At 37.4% G+C, this 17,555-nt stretch overlaps 1 protein-coding gene across 1 annotated transcript; it reads right to left on the bottom strand.

Moving 5' to 3' along the window:
• Positions 1 to 486: 486 nt before the first annotated feature.
• On the bottom strand, positions 487 to 2,989 carry LOC149833928 (protein CASPARIAN STRIP INTEGRITY FACTOR 1-like). Its single transcript, XM_090009901.1, has 3 exons — positions 2,822 to 2,989; positions 1,766 to 1,821; positions 487 to 953 (listed from the first exon to the last, which is right to left on the bottom strand). Exons 1-3 carry the CDS (start codon positions 2,901 to 2,903, stop codon positions 825 to 827), a joined length of 267 nt encoding a protein of 88 aa, XP_089866027.1. The 5' UTR covers positions 2,904 to 2,989; the 3' UTR covers positions 487 to 824.
• Positions 2,990 to 17,555: the final 14,566 nt, after the last annotated feature.

Below are 17,555 nucleotides of genomic sequence, written 5' to 3'. Positions count from 1 at the left end.
GAAGCAAAGGGAGGGATGGCAACACATACAAATAAATGACGTGTGTGTGTGCATGCGTGCGTGCACCATTCTGAACATACGTTGCACTATGGTTCATGTGCCTCAATGTCCTCGATCCAAACTCGCCAGCTGTCTAATGAAGTGAGTTCCATCCGATCATTTTTGTGCGCTCTAACCATCAGGCCGAGGCCCCATTTATCTCAACAGGAAGAGGCATCGGATTGGTGTTGGTTGGTTTGGTGCATGCTTGCTCGAACTGTTGTAGATGACACCTTTATGCACCTATTGCTTGCCATTGCACACAGCTTGCTTGCAAACATGCACCCACATCCACACGCATATATATATATATATATATATATATATATATATATATATATATATATAGAGAGAGAGAGAGAGAGAGAGAGAGAGAGAGAGAGAGAGAGCAAGAGAGAGAGAGAGAGAGAGAGAGATCTAACATGTGGGACATTACATAAATTCTTCGCATGCCTGCCTTTTGCTTTCTTTTGTGCATTAACACAGGTGTAAGTATATCAAAGCACATGCACATGTCATGCTCTCTCTCTCTCTCTCTGCAATACATGCGTGCACCCATGTATGAGGCATGTCTTTTACCTGTTTCACATGTGCCATGAAACCACACATGTGAATCTGGTCATGGGAAGGAAAATTTATTTATTCAACACGAGCCTATTTTACATCTACTGAGAACTCCACAAAACCTAATCTGTATATATCAACATATGTGTATACGTGCTTAAGCACCGAGTTGACCTTTTTTATAACAGTATTGTGGACTGCCAAAGTTAAGTGCTTGGTCACTAGTTGGGAATAAGCTTGAAGGGAGGCTTCACCATGGCTGGTGCAGGATCATAAGTGGCATAGTCCTGCGTATTTACTATCATCATTCTTGGGTGGACGCCATTGCCTCTTTCATGGTGGTATACCTCCTAGCATGTCAAAAACTGGTTGTTAGTTTAACCTTAAGGAAAATTAATAACGTGATGAGATGAGAAAAGAACTGGAAATTAATCAAAAGAAAATGTAGCAGTTAATGTAAATTGATTTGTCATTGTATCCATATATTTTTTTCTTTAAGAAAAAAAATTATTAATTTGTATATCCATAAAGTCAAAGGATATATTTGCTACAATCTATTGTACCTGCAATCGAGCTGGAATCTCATGATATGAATTTCTTTTACTCAATCGATTAGTAAGAATCTACTCTTGGATAATGTTTTTTCAAATAAACACACATTTTTATGAGTAAAAAAAAATTGATACATTCATAGCCATTGATTTTTAGATCGCAAGAAAACCTGTATACAGGTCGGATTCTGGTGATCCAAAAGCCTGTTCCTACTAAATAAAACATGTAGATTACATCTATGATGTTAGACAGGACAAAAAAAGCAGCATTTTTGTTAAGTCGATTGTAGCAAACATTAATCCAAAGTCAAAATAGTCAAGTAACCACATACCATTATTTCAATTCGTTCCTGTATAATACATACTTGTTTCTGTTAAGTTGTTATCATGTATGTGCAATATTCTCACATGAACTCTCTGTCTCTCATATTTACAGCTTACATCATATTTAATATTAATATCGACCAATAATGATTCTCAATAATCAAGTAGTGAGGAGAGAGACTCAATTTTCATTAAATAAGGTAAATTTCTGAAAAGAAAACGGATTTTTTTGTTTAGGTTATAGGTGAAAGCACATATGCCTAATAGTTATGCTTCATCGTGTGTACCTCTGCCACTTCTCTATGCGCTGTGGCCAACTCATTCATGAACCTCACTCGTCCACCTACAAAAGTAGATCTGGATTAAGATAATCATGTAAAATGAAATTCGCAACCAAGAATCTTAATTATATCAGATGAAAATATAAATATAAATATTCAATCATGAGATCTATTCAATCAGATCAAAAGATTCAGGATTGTTTTTGTCCTAATGATGGGATAACACCAGAAGGAATTGCTAAGAAAACCAATTCGTCTTCTTCAACCAATTCAGAAGCAACTATGTAGAACACTTTCAAGATCATAAATTAGCAAACTCAGATGATAAGAACAACAATCAGCATTATTTTCAAAATCAAATAAAGAACTTCAACAGCAAACAATAGCATTAAGTTTTGCTGAGAATTCTCTGTCTCATCCTTTCAAAAGTAAAACACAAAAACAAAATTCAAGAGAATCTAAGAAAATATTCACAAGCATGTATTGGTAAAAGTAGAAAACAGAACTGGCCATGCTAGTTTCCACGACGAATGCTGACTATATCATCACACTAGTTTTTCTTGGAAAACAAAGAAACGCAGTGCAATTCTCTTTTTCACTTGCAAGAAAAATGAAACAATACCGTCACTAATAAGAAACTTCAATTGGAATAATCACCTAAAACTTGACCAGTTCACCAATTTAGAATTGATTCTACTAAGAGAAATGATGGAATTTATATGAATTAACCCAAAAATGTTAAAAAGCGTCATGAACTCTTCAGTCACGTCTTGCATGATGTTTGTCACCTGAATTTGTGAATTGCATGCAGTAGCCGAATATGTGGGATGCATGTTACCTACAGAGATAGAGAGAAGATCCAATGATCGGGCCGAGTACTTAACAAAGTACTCAACATGAAAAAACGCTGCGCGTAACGCGCATTGTTAGCACAGCGATTTTCTCTGTTTCATGCAGCGATTTTCTGTGTTTTTTGTGACCCGAGTACTTTGTTAAGTACCCGGTCCGATCATTGGACTTACTGTAACAAAGCTATGAAATGACAGGACTCAGACAGCGCACCTGCATAGGAAGAAGCAAAGAGGGATGCTGAGATGAGAATGAAGAGAGCTACGGTGGCTCTTTTGAGAACCATGCTGCCCATTAATTCTCACAACTCGACTTGAAAGAAGAAATCTTAAAGAGTCTTCCTGTGGAATTCATGGACAAGAAAGCTCCTGCTTTCTTCTACCAAACTCTCCAATATTTGATATGATTTCCAAAGTTTGAAATCTCTCTGCAAATTAGTGTTACCACCTTTTGTTTTTAACTATTATTTATGATAACGACCTCATTTAAGTTGAAAAATTCAAAGGTGGCCTTCTCATTTCTATGTGCCTTAGTTTTATATTAAAAGGTAAGACTGAGCGTGCTTGCTTTTGATGACTAGACCTACACGTTATCTGTATTCAAACTGCACTGCAACTATATATATAAGGTAAGGACGGCATCATTTCAAGTGCTTAAGTGTTTTCCATGTATGCCCTTAAGTTTGTTTGGTAGCTAGCATACTAGATACCCTTGACTTTGAATGGATGTGTTAATCATTCGCTGTGGCCTGTGGCTTTTCTTTTGCTTCAGTCCCATGGATCTACCAACCATCATAAGGCAATGGTTTTCTTGCACTCCACTTCCTTGAGATTTCGTCATGACAAGAATTAATGAGCCAAACGTCACTAAGATAGATGGCAAATGACAATAAAAAATATTTAACAATGATAAATAATATACCACAAGAAGTGTGTTGGTGGGAAATATATTTGCCGATTATATGTGCAATCGATCTGGCAAACTTTAATTTTGTTATTATTATTATTTTTTTGCAGACCTCATAGATATGATCTATATGCTCCTTTAGTGGCGATAATCAGCATTTTAAAACTCTGGAATATGATGAGTGCATAGGTTTTAAAAATTGGTGATTGTAAATGCACAAAACTCAGTTGTGAAATGATATATTTTTTCGTCAAGTATGATCCGAGGGTCAATCTTCAACAAATTACCCCTTTTGAGCACATCTATGACTCAAATTGAGTTAAAACAACTTGCAACTATGAGATCTTAGGTCGATTATATGTGTGTGTAGGGATAACGTTTGGTAATAGTGTTGTGCACCATGTGACCTCTGTAAATCATAGTTGCAGGTTGTTTTGCCTCAATAGAACCCATTATAGATATGTTCAGCATGTTCCAAATGCTAGAGACCTGCTCTTGAATTGCCTCAATAGAACCTTTTGCAAATCCAACCATGTGGATGTGCTTAGCATGGTGAATTTGATAGGAATCAACCATTGGATCGTATATTTTCATAAAAAAAAATGTGATTTTTGAATACTTGAATATTTATAAAGACTGTGAGTCATTGATTTTAAAGCCTTAAAAAAATCCTGCTTATGCAATAAAATCAGATGGTTTAAAAGCGTGTTCTTATAAAACCAACCGTATGGTTAGATTCAAGAGAAAATAACAAAAAAAAAAAACCATGAAAATCGCGGTTCACACATTAGTTCTCGTGTTTCCAGTTCTCATAATGTAGTGACTATATATATATAATGCTAACTTTATCTGTCAAACAGATTCGAGTGTGCTAGTTAAGAAAATTGAACATGACTTAGACAAGATATTTTTCTAATTATCTTTCTAAAAGAACTCTTTCCAGACTCCACTCTTCGTCCAGTTCGTTCAAATTGAAACTCACCAATTGACCGTTTACTTTCTTTATTTGGGCTAAATAGATCCATGCGTCATCTTACCTAAAAATTGGTTTCGTGCACTCTTTTGTTTTCCCAGCATTGCAACCATAGCTTTCAATTTTAGGCATTTCAGTCCTTTTTGGAGGTTGGGGAGTCCTTTTCATCACAAGTTGTTAAAGGCAAGAGCACATAACATGGCTTTTGATGAAAAGAATACTGCTATTCCTTGAAATATGCATTGCTAGAGTGTACTAGACAATAGGGAGACAAGAAATATAAGAATGAGTCAGAGCATTTTGGGCCCCAAGACTGTATTGGTTAATTGAAGCAAAATTGATTTATGAATTGCTAGTGCTTAGAATTATCATTGAGGACAAGGAAATGTCAACACATACCCATTATAGGACAAAAGTGGGGAATAAAGGGATCCACTTTGGTTTTTGAATAATGATGATTGCTAGTGACTTTGCCAGGTGGGGTGCTTTATGGTTAATACTACCAATTAGTAGACGATGAATGATATACCCTGAAAAAACATCCCCATAAACCCAAAGTTGGAATTGCTTCTTGGGCCTACAATCTTGAAAATCAACGGCCCTGATTGATGTTTGGACATGAGCTCATCATGAAAAAGAGCTAAAATCACAGGCTCATGCACAAGCGAGTTGCGCAATGCTCATGCTATAACAGATCGATCATTAAGAACAGATTTCTATTTATTTTCCCCACTGTTAGGCACTATCACTACCAATACAGCTAATGCCCCAGATTCTGAGTTATGTGGCCCTCATTATAACAGGCTTTGCTAGCATTTTGACGAATTTATTACTTTAGCATTATAATATTATGCTGTTACCTAAGGTTGGTCTGTCATGAATCATGATGAACCCTAGTGCGCTAGATCAAGCAAGGACTAGAAAGTCAACAAAACGCATTAGTGACTTTGAACACTCTTTTTTTCTTCTTATTAATAACGAGAAGAAACCATCTTTATAGTTCAGACGTTCTTTTCCAGGGCAACAGGTTCTAGGGGTGGCAATCGGGTCGGGTTGGCGGGTTGGCGTGTCAGCATACCTCAACCCGAACCCGACCCGTTTATTAAACGGGTCAGCTGTGGCAAACACGAACCCGACCCGTTTAATAAACGGGTAACCAGACACGACCCGCCAACCCATTTAATAAATGGGTTGGGTCGGGTAAACGGGTTTTCAGGTTCGCGGGTCAGGTTGGCGGGTTGACGGATCGGGTTGGCAGGTAGGCAGGTTGGCGGGTCGGGTTGACGGGTCGGGTTGGCGGGTTGGTGGGTTGACCCACCCGCCTAACCCGTTTATTAAACGGGTCAGCCGGGTTGGCATACCCCCAACCCGAACCCGACCTGTTTAATAAACGGGTTACGCGGGTCAACCCGTTTATTAAACGGGTTGGCTTAAGCCCAACCCGAACCCGCCTAAGAGGCGGGTTGGCGGGTCGTGTCAGAAATTGCCACCCCTAACATGTTCTACGTTAACCATGACCTTGTTTAAATTTTTGCAGTGTAAAACTCTAATCCCACCTGTCCACTTATGATAGTTTCCTATCTTCCCCTGATCTTTTTTTTTTTACCTTCCCCACGCGATGAACTCGTTGGGTGGTTTTACAATTCTACCCCCCTTAAAAAGATTCATCTCGAATCTTACCTAAAAATAATTATAAAAATTGCATACAGATGCCTATGCCTAATTCACGCTCTCATGTTGCCTCTTTTTGTTGTGATGACACCATATGACCAATAATACGTCTTTGTTTCGCAATTTCTTCATTTTCGCATCTAAGATTTCTATGAGTTTTTCACTCATTCTCAAGTCATTTTTGATTTTCAATACTAACTCGACTGCATTCATTATGTGGTAGGCATCAGGCACATACTTTCGCAACATAGAGACATAAAATACGTTATGAATTCTAGACAAGGAAGGTAGCAAAACCAATCAGTACGTTGTCTGACCAACTCTCATGAATATCTTAAAAGGTCCAATATATCTTAGATTCATTTTTTCTCGCTTACTAAAGTGCATTACTCTCTTAAAGGGCGATATCTTTAAAAACACATGGTCACCTTGCTCAAATTTTAATTACTCGTGACGTCTTTGGTTTGCATAACTTTTATGTAGACTTTGTTGCCAGAAGACACTTTCGAATGAATTTGACTTGGTCTGTCATACACTGCACCAATTTAGGCCCTAAGAATCTTCTTTCTTCAACCTCATCCCAATACAAGGGTGTTCGATACCGTCGACTATACAGTGCCTGAAATAAAGTCATGCCTATGCTTGCCTGAAAACTATTATTGTAGACAAGTTATTGTTGTAGGCAAACTCTATCATAGAGAGGATGTCATTTTATGAGTTACTATATTCTAAATTACATACTCGCAACATGTCTTCGAGGGTCTGAATGGTTTACTCTGATTATTCATCTATTTGAGGGTAAAATATTGTGCTCATTTTTAACTATGTCCCCATTGCCTCTTACAAACTCCGCCAGAATCGTAAAGTAAACTTGGAGTTTCGATTTAAAAAAATTGAATCAGATATTCCATGAAGTCTAACTATCTCTCTGATAAAGAGTTGGGCCAACTGGTCATAAATGTGAGTTATCTTCTAAGTTAAGAAATGAGTTGACTTAGTTAGTCTATTTACAATTACCCATAATGAATTCATCGTATTCTTGATCTTTAAAAGTCCTGAGACAAAGTCTATAGTAACATTTGCACGTTTTTACTCAAGTATGAAAAGTAGTTATAGTAGTCCTTCGGGTCGTTAGTGCTCTATCTTTACTTGCTGGCATGTGAGACACTTGCTTATAAACATATTAATGTCTCTCTTAATTCTGCTTTACCAAAACGTATCCTTCAGATCTCAATACATTTTGGTATTGCTAAGGTGGATGACATATCTAGAGTGGTGTACCTCATCAAATAACTGACTTTTGAGTTGATCATCTTTAGGAATGCATACTCTATGATGAAATTTGAGAAGACTCTGATCATCAACCTTGAAATCTAATTCTCTATCTTCAAAATTTCTCTTTTTAACTTTAGCCAACTCCTGATCTAACAATTGCTTTTCCTTAATCTGCTCCCATAATTATGACTTCAATGTGGTTTGTACAAACAATAATCGACTTGGTAAGCATCAAACTTCTGCTTTCTGATACGCGACTAAAGAAAACAAATCTCAATCTGCGAGTCTAGCCAATGCTCCTAACTTTTTGCTAAGAGTGTCAACAATTACATTCACTTTTTTTTTTAATGATATTTTAACTCAAAGTCATAATCTTTTAAAAATTCAAGTCATCTTCTCTGTCGCAAGTTCAAGTCTCTCTGTGAAAACAGGTACTTGAGGCTTTGATGGTCAGTAAAAACTTTAAATTGTTTGGTGTATAAGTAGTGTCTCCATATCTTAAGAGCAAATACAATCACTACTTGCTCCAAGTCATGTATTAGATAATTAACCTCATGCATTTTTAGTTGACGAGATGAATAGTTTATCATCTTACCATACTGCATCATAACACAACTCAATCCTTTATGAGAAGTATCACTGTAAATAGTGAAGCCCCCAGATCTAGAAGGTAAAACCAAAACTAAAGCAGTGGTCAAACAATTCTTTCTCCTGAAAACTCTGATCAACTTGTCATTTTACTTGAACTTTATGTCTTTCTTAGTGAGTTTGGTCAGTAGAGTTGTCAGCATAGAAAATTCTTCTACGAATCATCGGTAGTATCGAGCTAATCTCAAGAAACTATGAATCTTTATAGGATTCTTGGGTCTAACCCATTTGGTAACTGCTTTAATCTTTGCAGAGTCTACTATAATTTCCTCTTTGGATATGATATAACAAAGGAAGGGCACCTGCTCTAACCAATATACATATTTTAAAAATTTGGCGTATAACCCATGTTCTCTGAGTGTTTGCAGAACTATCCTCGGATATTCTTTGTTTTGCTCCCTCATGGTTAAATAAATAAGAATGTCATCGACAAATATCATCACGAACTTATCCAACTATGGTTACTTATTCAATTTTTGATAATCTATACACATTCGCAGTGATTCATCTTTCTTTTTTATGAACAAAATTGAAACACCCCAAGGAGATACCGATGGTAGTATAAAACATTTCTCCAATAATTCTTACAGTTGCTCTTTAAGTTCCTTAAGTTCTACAAGTCTTATCCGATAAGGGAGCCTTTAAAATAGTTGTTGTTCCCAAGATTAGATCGATGTGAAACTCAATCTTTCGATCATGAGGGAGACCTGATAGTTCCTCCAAAAAATATCTGCATATTCTCGTATTATGTCCACATCTGATATAGTGAGGTCATCTCTCTCGTCAGTCTTTATGTAAGCCAAAAATCAAATGCATTCATCTTGAATGTATTTATTGGCTTTCATACATGATATGATCGTCGACCTAGGTAGTTTTCTAATACTTTGATATGTGAAAGTTAGTATATGGGGGTTCTAAAAACTAACACTTTCTTCTGTAATCAATAGTGGCATGGTGGTCCAGAGTTTTGAAAACTAACACACTTTTTTCTGCAATCAATAGTAGCATAGTGGTCTGACAACCAGACTATACCTAGGACTCCTTGAAATCGAGTTGCAACAAATTCATAAGTAACTCATGGTTCTTTATTTTTACTACACAGTTATTGCACATAGTGTCCACTATGGTAAACTTTTCTATGACTATTTCTATTAAGTAAGAAACAATTAACCGTGAAGGTGCAACTGATAATCATTTTTCAAAGATTGAGGTGGTAAAACTATGTGTAACTTCAGAATCAAATAATACATATGCTAAAATACCAAAAATAGAGTGTACCTTTAACTACCTCAGGGCTTGCAAGAGCCGCTTGAAGAGTGACCACATATGCGCGACTTGGTAATGCAAACTTCTACTTCAGGGTTACATTGTTTCTCCAGTCAACCTATGAGCAGTCATTGGCATAGTGACCCATTTGCTCTCACTCTCAATCTCAGAATGACATTAGGGTTAATACTTTGTATCATAAATGAGGTAAAATCTCTACGTCGTTAAATCACCGATGGCTCATTCTCCATGATAGCTGCACTTTGACCGCGAACCAGGTAGCATTTTTCACAGGTTGTCACTTTTAGAATTTAAGGGATTAAGCATGCTAATCTTAATATAAAATTCACATGACATGATTAGATTCAAGAGACTCAAAGCTAATCACAATCTCATCACACTATATGTTATTTGCAAATTATAACATACATATTTTATCATAAAATCAATCTCATTTTAATATGCATGACATATCATGATTAACATGTGCATATAATCATCTTATTACAATAATCTCATTCATGATCATTTTATGCATATCACGTTCACACTCAAAAGCTATATTTCTAAATATGCTAATATACAACATAATATAGTTTGTTCACAACTAAGATTACTTATAATATCTCTTACCTAAAATACGAATGTTGTACTCTAGTCGCAATCGAGTATCAAGTGGCTCTAACAATAGGATTTGATAATCATACAAGCATGTTCATATTAATACACAAACTTTTTTTATATTTTGATAAAATTATCAAAATATTCATAGAAAGTTCTCCTCTACAATACAAGTCGAACACACCAAACTTCACTTAATTATAAGTTCAGAGTGCAAAGTTGTGCTTATTTTACATAATCGGATATTGGGTACACAAAGGGATAATTTTGTCATTTTAACTCTTATGATTCGCCTGAGTTTAGAGTACTAGTTTACTGAACCTAGTCTTGACTCATCTGACTTTGGTTTAAAAAAACTCAATTGGATTATTAAAATTCATAATTAATCATAAACTGGATCCAGATCCAATTCTAATTTGAATCCAAAACTGTCAGACTGGATCAAGACACAGTTCTAATCTGGATCAAAAAATGATTCATTCAGTTATGAGTTGGATCTAGATTCAGCTCTGATCTAGATCCATAACTGTTAGACTGGATCAAGACCCAGTTCTAATCTGGATCTAGAACTGATCCATCTAGTTGGATCCAGATTCAACACTGATCTAAACCAGATCCAATTTTGATCTGAATCCAGATTTGTTAGACAAGATCTAGACCCAATTTTTGTTTGGATCCAGTTCAATATGGATCGATGCAGACCGACTGGATCAAACTGGACCCAGATTTGGTTTGGTCCAGATCAAACCAGATCCAAGCAGGGAACCGAGACACTGTCAGACCCGACTCAGTCCAATTCGGTTAGAACTGGTTCAGTCAATCGAGTCGAGTACAAAATAGTTGATCAGACTCAGTCTAGACTGAACCAGATTGAGTTGGTCGTGGTCAAAACCTGACCTAGTCTGGTTCACACTCAGATCGGTTCGGTCCAACTGAGTTGGTCCGAGTCAGACAGATACAATCAATTTTTTTTCACTTGGTTCAGTTTGGGCCGCACCCAAACCAACCCAAGTCGGTATCTGATATAAGGCGGAAGGGGTTGTGCCCCTTCTGACTCTTCTCCCTCTGCTGCAAAAGGGCCTTTAACCAAAGTTGACCCTCTCTCTCTCTCTCTCTCTCTCTCTATATATATATATATATATATATATATATATATATATATATATATATTTCGGCAATAAGGCCAGTAGCCATGACTCTCGACTTTGTTGTCTGATTTTTTTTCCTTCTGCAACTCGTCAGTAGCCATGGTTGTTGTTCCTCTAAACAAATGAAAAGAAAGAAAAGAAGGGAGATGATGTCGTACATGTTGCCAACAGTGGGTTTCGGTAAGCTTCTCTTTGAAACTCTCTTTCTCATTGTTTTTTTTTCACACACTTTCTTGCTCTTTGTGTATCAAGGTGTGGAAGGCTCACCTAAGGGCTCTCACGTTGGGTGAGGATAAACCTCACCTTACCCATCGATCATGATAGACGAGGTTTATCCTCAGCCCCCTGCGATGATAATGAGGAAGGCAATTCCGCAAATGGAAAAATCGTCTTACCTTGATCTCTTTTTTTTTACCTTCTCCACTCGACGAACTCTTCAGGTGGTTTTACATAATCATAATCCTAAATATTATAAAAGCAGAAGCAAAGGTATCACCCCTTGCCCCAAAGAGGTTTGGCATAGTGGGATGAAACCTGCGCCGCTAGGCAAATGGTCACATGGGTGTCACCCTTTGTGCAAGCCGAAGCTTGGAGACTCCCACGGTACAAGATAGAGAGTGATGCTTTACAAATGGTCTAGGTTCAAACACTACAAGAAAAATGTTAATTAGCGACGGAAATTTGCGACGGATTTTTGCCGTCGCAAATTAGCGACGGATTAGCTAGAGAAAACTTTCTTCATGAATCCGTCGCTAAGTAGCGACGGATTAGCGATGAAAGTTTTCTCTAGCTAATCCGTCGCTAATTAGCGACGGATTAACGACAACAATTGTTTCGTCGCTAATTCTCAATACCAAAAAAACAATTTAGCGAGGGATTTAGCGACAGAATTTTTCCGTCGCTAATCCGTCGCTAATTAGCGACGGATTAGCGACGGAAAAATTCCGTCGCTAAAGCCCTCGCTAATTTTCGATTTAAACCGAGCGCGAAATTTTCCCTCTCTCCCTTTCGAAATTTAAATCGGGCCCACTCTCCCCCTCTCCTCTTGCTTTTTTATCCTACCGGGTTGCTTCATTCCATCCCGTTCCATTCCCTTCTTATTCCCACGGAGGCCGGGCTGAACCTTTCAACTGGTCCCAATACTCTCAGCGCCTGGGCAGCGTACTTGACGCCCACGAGCTTCTCCATGAGCTCAACACCACGCAAAATCGCCTCGTCACGACCGAGGCCCATCTCTCCGAGGTGCAGAACCAGCTTCACTCCTCCAACACCCTCCTCGAGAACCTGCTCACGGAGCTGGCTCGGCTGAAGGAGTCGCTGCCGGAACGGGGGAGCAATAGCGGCCAGAACGACCCCGTGGTCCTTGAACAATATGATGGTGCCAAGACAGATCACCTGGCTGGTTGGGGCCCCGATGTCCCCGACGAGGTGAGGAACGTGGTGGGTCCGCACAAGCTGCCGCTGGGTTTCTCGCCCACCTTCGGCTCCGAGGAGATCTACCCGCCGGTGGGTCACGCCTGCCGACGGTTCCAGGAGGAGCTGAAGCAGTACATGTCGTACGACATCGGGGGGACGTGCCCGGCGGACGACATCTTTGTGCAGCGGCTGATGATCAAGGGGTGCGAGCCCTTGCCCCCGAAGGTGGTGCCACGCAAGGTCTGCCTTTGGCGTCGTCGTCCTCCGGTTCACGGAGGACGACGACGCCGGTTCACGGAGGACGACGATGCCTGTCGGGTGCGGTATAAGTCCGGCTTATTGCTGCCGGAATACCGCCCGACAGGGATCATTTTTTTTTATTTTTTTTTTTAAATTTAGCGACGGATTAGCGACGGATAATGTTCGTCGCTAATCTGTCGCAAATTAGCGACGGAATTAACGACAAATAAGTTTTTTCGCTAATTAGCGAGCAAAAATTCGCGATGGCCTCTATCCATCGCTAATCCGTCGCTAATCCGTCGCTAAACTGTTTAGCGACGGCTTAGCGACGGATTAACGATGGATATAAGCCGTCGCTAATCCATGATTTTCTTGTAGTGAAATTACCTAAAAGTTTAAAACAACAATTTCTTGGGAGATTTTCAAGTTGTGACAAATATCATGATATTTATATTTTTAAAAGATATTTATCATGAAAACCCCCAAGTTTTTTAATTTTAAATGTATTTTATTTATATTTTCTTATAAAAATTATTGTTTATATTTTAAAAAAAAATTTATTCCCAAGATTTTGCCAAAAGGCAAGATTTATGAAAATTTTCAAAATCTCTCGAGCTTTTTTTATGTCTAGATTTTGCAGTTTTTAACTTTTGTCACTATGCATGCCCTATGGATTTTCCATTCCAATGGCATCCCCGCCTTCTCTTGTGGATCATATAATTCTCAATTCTTATATGCAGTACCCTGGGCGGTACGCATTTTTTTAACACTTTTTGCCAAATATTTTTAAATTAATTACTCCTGTTCCTTTTCAGCTTTTTTTATTTAATTATAAATGGTGAAACAAAGAGGTTGTTTGCTTTAATATTTTTTATGCACATGTTTTTAAGAAAAATCAATTTATTTTACATGTAGACTTCTTTTTATACATTTGTTAATTTAATTTATTCTCGTAATAAAATTTTGACATACGCTTTACTTATAGACCCCCAACATATGGGCCCGCTTATCATTCTAGATGTATAGTAATGATAATATTTGTTATGATTTTTAGAGAAGAAATTTCATGGCTCAACTTGATTTTAAAGTAGGCGTATCACCAAAGCTCTCTTATCTATTAGCTCTCTAACTGGCTCGCCTACTTAGTGTTGTAGGCGACCAAATTGGATCCAACGCGTTGGGCATTGCCGCAACACTCAATAGAATGGGGTTGGATCTAGCGGTTTCAATGAAAAAAAATAAAACTGGTTATTTTTTTTTTTCTTAAAGAAAGAGGAGGCCAAGATAAAGGTGCTATAACTCCATTAATACCATGACATGGAGTGATAAAATAAGTTGGGAAAGGAAAGATGGGCTGGTAAAAGTTGCGGGGCTCGCTTGTCTGGTAGAAGCAGCTAGTGTATGTCACCTTGTATTGGGACGTTGCAGGTTCAAAATCCAATGGTATAATTGTATAACTGATAAGGGTCTGCCTAACTCCAGCTTGGCCGTTCAACCCCCCCAAAAAAAAAGTTTGCACGATTTTAGCTTCATACCTCTAGAACTTTTTTCTTTTCTGGGACAGTCAAGGATGGCCAGGCTGCAAGGGATGCTTCCTGTAATAATCTTATGTTAAATTACTGTCAGGAGCTCCTGGGCTTGCCTGTCAGACTAAATCCATAGGGCAAGGCAGCGGCAGAGCCAAAAATCTAAAATAGGGTGAGCACAAATTCACAGTAAAAAAAAATCAAAACCTTAAATCCTAATAAATATCATTTATAGATATGTTAATTGAAAACGTCCTTTAAAATTCTAACCAAAATCAAGCATGCATTGATAGAATCATGTTTAATGTTTATTAAAAAATTACATAAATACCTAATTAAATATTCATATCATGTTTTATGTTATTTGAAAAAAAAAACACAAAAAACCTAAAACCATAATTAAACATTTATGCCATTAAAAAAACAAATCAAAACCCTAACTCTTAAAAAACACAAAAAGAAACCTAAATCCTAATTAAACATTTATGCCGTTAAAAAGACAAGTAAATGTGGTATCAACAAACATCACACATTATATTAGTTAAAAAAACAAAACCCTTAAAATCCAAACCCTATCAAGTGATTAATGAAATAATTTGAAAAAAACTAAATTCAGTCACTATTCAAAGAATAATTAAACAACAAAAAAAAAAACAAGAAGAAGATGGAGAGGAGGAAGAAGATCCAGCCAAAAAGCGGTGTGCACTGGAGAGCTGTCAAACGGCATACGGTTGGACACGATGCAGAGAGAGAGAGAGAGAGAGAGAGAGAGAGAGAGAGAGAGAGGGTTGGGTCCGGTCAAGGTGGGCACCAAGCTGGGTGGTGCCCACCTTGACTTGGGGTCAGGGTGGGCACTGCCAACCCTCACCTGAATCCCGGGCCTGGGTAGGCACGTGTCCACCCGGGCCCCAATGCGGCTCCGCCACTGGGGCAGGTTACCATTATTATTTTTGTTTTTTTTCAAAAAAAGAACGAAAAACAATAAATGCATATATTTGTATACGTAAGTTCGGCAGACCAATGTGAGAAGATTGGCCTTTGCAAGTGGTCTTTATTGCAAAGATTAGGCGTATGATGAGTCATGTTTTGCATCTAATTTTTCATTGACAGTGAACTGGAACGGATCTGCCTAACCCCAAGTTTTCCAATTCCAAATACAATGAGGGAAACAAAGCTTACAAGTTTCAAGATTGCAGCAACCTTTCCTCTTATAAGACTAAAAAATGTTTGACAAGATTTTATTGCAGAATAGAGGTGACAATGAGTATTTTCTTTTTTTTATTGATTGCCAAGCAGGTGGATAACACGAGAACCCTAGATTATGATAGTGCAACCTAATCATGATTAGATATCTCTCTCTCAGGCAAGCTGGGGGATAACCAGCCCCATAGGATTCGAACCTGAGATGCACGAGTGAACCATCCAATTGACTCATTCGATCCCAAACCAATTAAAGCCAAGTTGACAAGCCCCCTGCCAAAAGCTGTCACAAAGACATGGATGGATATGGATACGTGATACGGATTTGAAAAAAAAAAACAAAGATATATATATATATATATATATATATATATATATATAATTCATAGCTTAATTTTATGAAAATACTTAATTTTGATAGAGTTAGATAATCTTGATTAATTTTGGGCCCTAACCCAAACACATGTAAAACACTACTTTTAAGCTTACGACCTCCCACTGATTCTGCATTAATTTGACTTTAAACAGCCATTTGTTTCCAAGCTATTCCCTGAGCAAAGCTCTCTTTTTTAGGTAATTGAAAAATCGACGAGAATGAGAGGTGGGTGGCCTCTCTTCTATATAATGACAAGCTGGGGATGGTGATTTTTGGGCGTTTAGGGTGTGTTTGGTAGCCCGTATTGCCGGACACCACGATGATCAAATATTGGATATGGAGAGCGTGTGTTCGTGGAATGGTTATTCAGCGTCCTGCCACCCCACCCTTGTTACGTCTAGGACAGGACGGGGGATGCTCTAAAAAAAAGTCGGGAGGTCTCTCTCTCTCTCTCTCATGTGCAGTGTCCGGGCGGTGAGGCCACCGATTGCACCTTACTCTCTCTTCTTCTTTTTCTCTCTCATTAGGGCTTTGAAATAAATTTATTAATTAAGATTTTTTATATTTAGTTTGATTATAGTTTTTTTTTTTACTTTTTGTTATTAGGAATTTGAATCAAATTTTTTAAATTAGGAAGTTTTTATAGTTAATTTGATTAGGGTTTTTATTTGATTTGATTAAGGCTTTGAATCAATTTTATGGTTAATTTGATTAAGCATTTTTTATTTGATTAGGGTTGTTTTTCTTTGATTTTTTTATTAGGGTTTGAATTAGGGCTTTTTATATTTAATTTTATTGTGTATTTATGGGTTTTTACTTTTTGTAGTTTAGGATTTTTTAGTTTATTTATTATTTATTTTCTTGCTTTTTATGGTTTTATGATTTATTTATTATTTTTGTATTTATATATATATATAAAATATAAATTCTTATTTTTTTTCTCAAATTATCCAAAATTTAAATATTTTTAGTATTTAGATCCAATATGAGATCCATATCCGAGAATAAAATCCCTAATAAACGTGTTTAAACACTCATATGGTGGGGCGGATCAAGTCATGCAATTCAAACTGAAGTTATTCGATCGATTATTCATATGTGCCCAAGTTGTCCAAACAAACATAAAAATCAAACGCAGAACACAACTTCTTGTTCTGTCAAAACAAATGCTGGATGTAGTATAGTTGTTATATAACAAAAAGAACATGTGTTTTATTTGTTATGTTTTATTGTTCCGTCCAATCTTGGATAAGCAATCAAACACACACCTAAGGCATCATACGAGAGCGTGAACATGTCACGCATATTATACCATTTAAAAAAAATTGGTCTCTTACTAAAATGTTTTAAATGACGATAGATGCCATTTTGACCGTGTTCCTTTTACTGAGTCTGACAGTTAAAATCATATCATGTCATGCCATGCCATGCATATAACCACGTCTTTACAGTCGTATCATAGGTGACACTAAGCCCAAATGGCATGTCCCTGTGACATAGGCCCAAAGGGTCCCTCTCATTATTGTTCTATTGGAAAGTGAACGTACCTGAAGAATGATAGCCAAATAAGCAAGCCTACATGCAACCCCTTCTAGTATTAACAACCTAAAAGCAAAAAGAATCACTCAAAAAGCAGAAATTGAATAGCAAGTACAACAGCTAGGCATTATGTTGCTCAGAG

This window comes from Nuphar pumila, chromosome 6 (genome assembly GCF_984573655.1).
Source record: "Nuphar pumila chromosome 6, dmNupPumi1.hap1.1, whole genome shotgun sequence".
NCBI lineage: Eukaryota > Viridiplantae > Streptophyta > Magnoliopsida > Nymphaeales > Nymphaeaceae > Nuphar > Nuphar pumila.
Note: the sequence above shows the minus strand (reverse complement) of the source record. Positions and strands in the feature narration are given on the sequence as shown.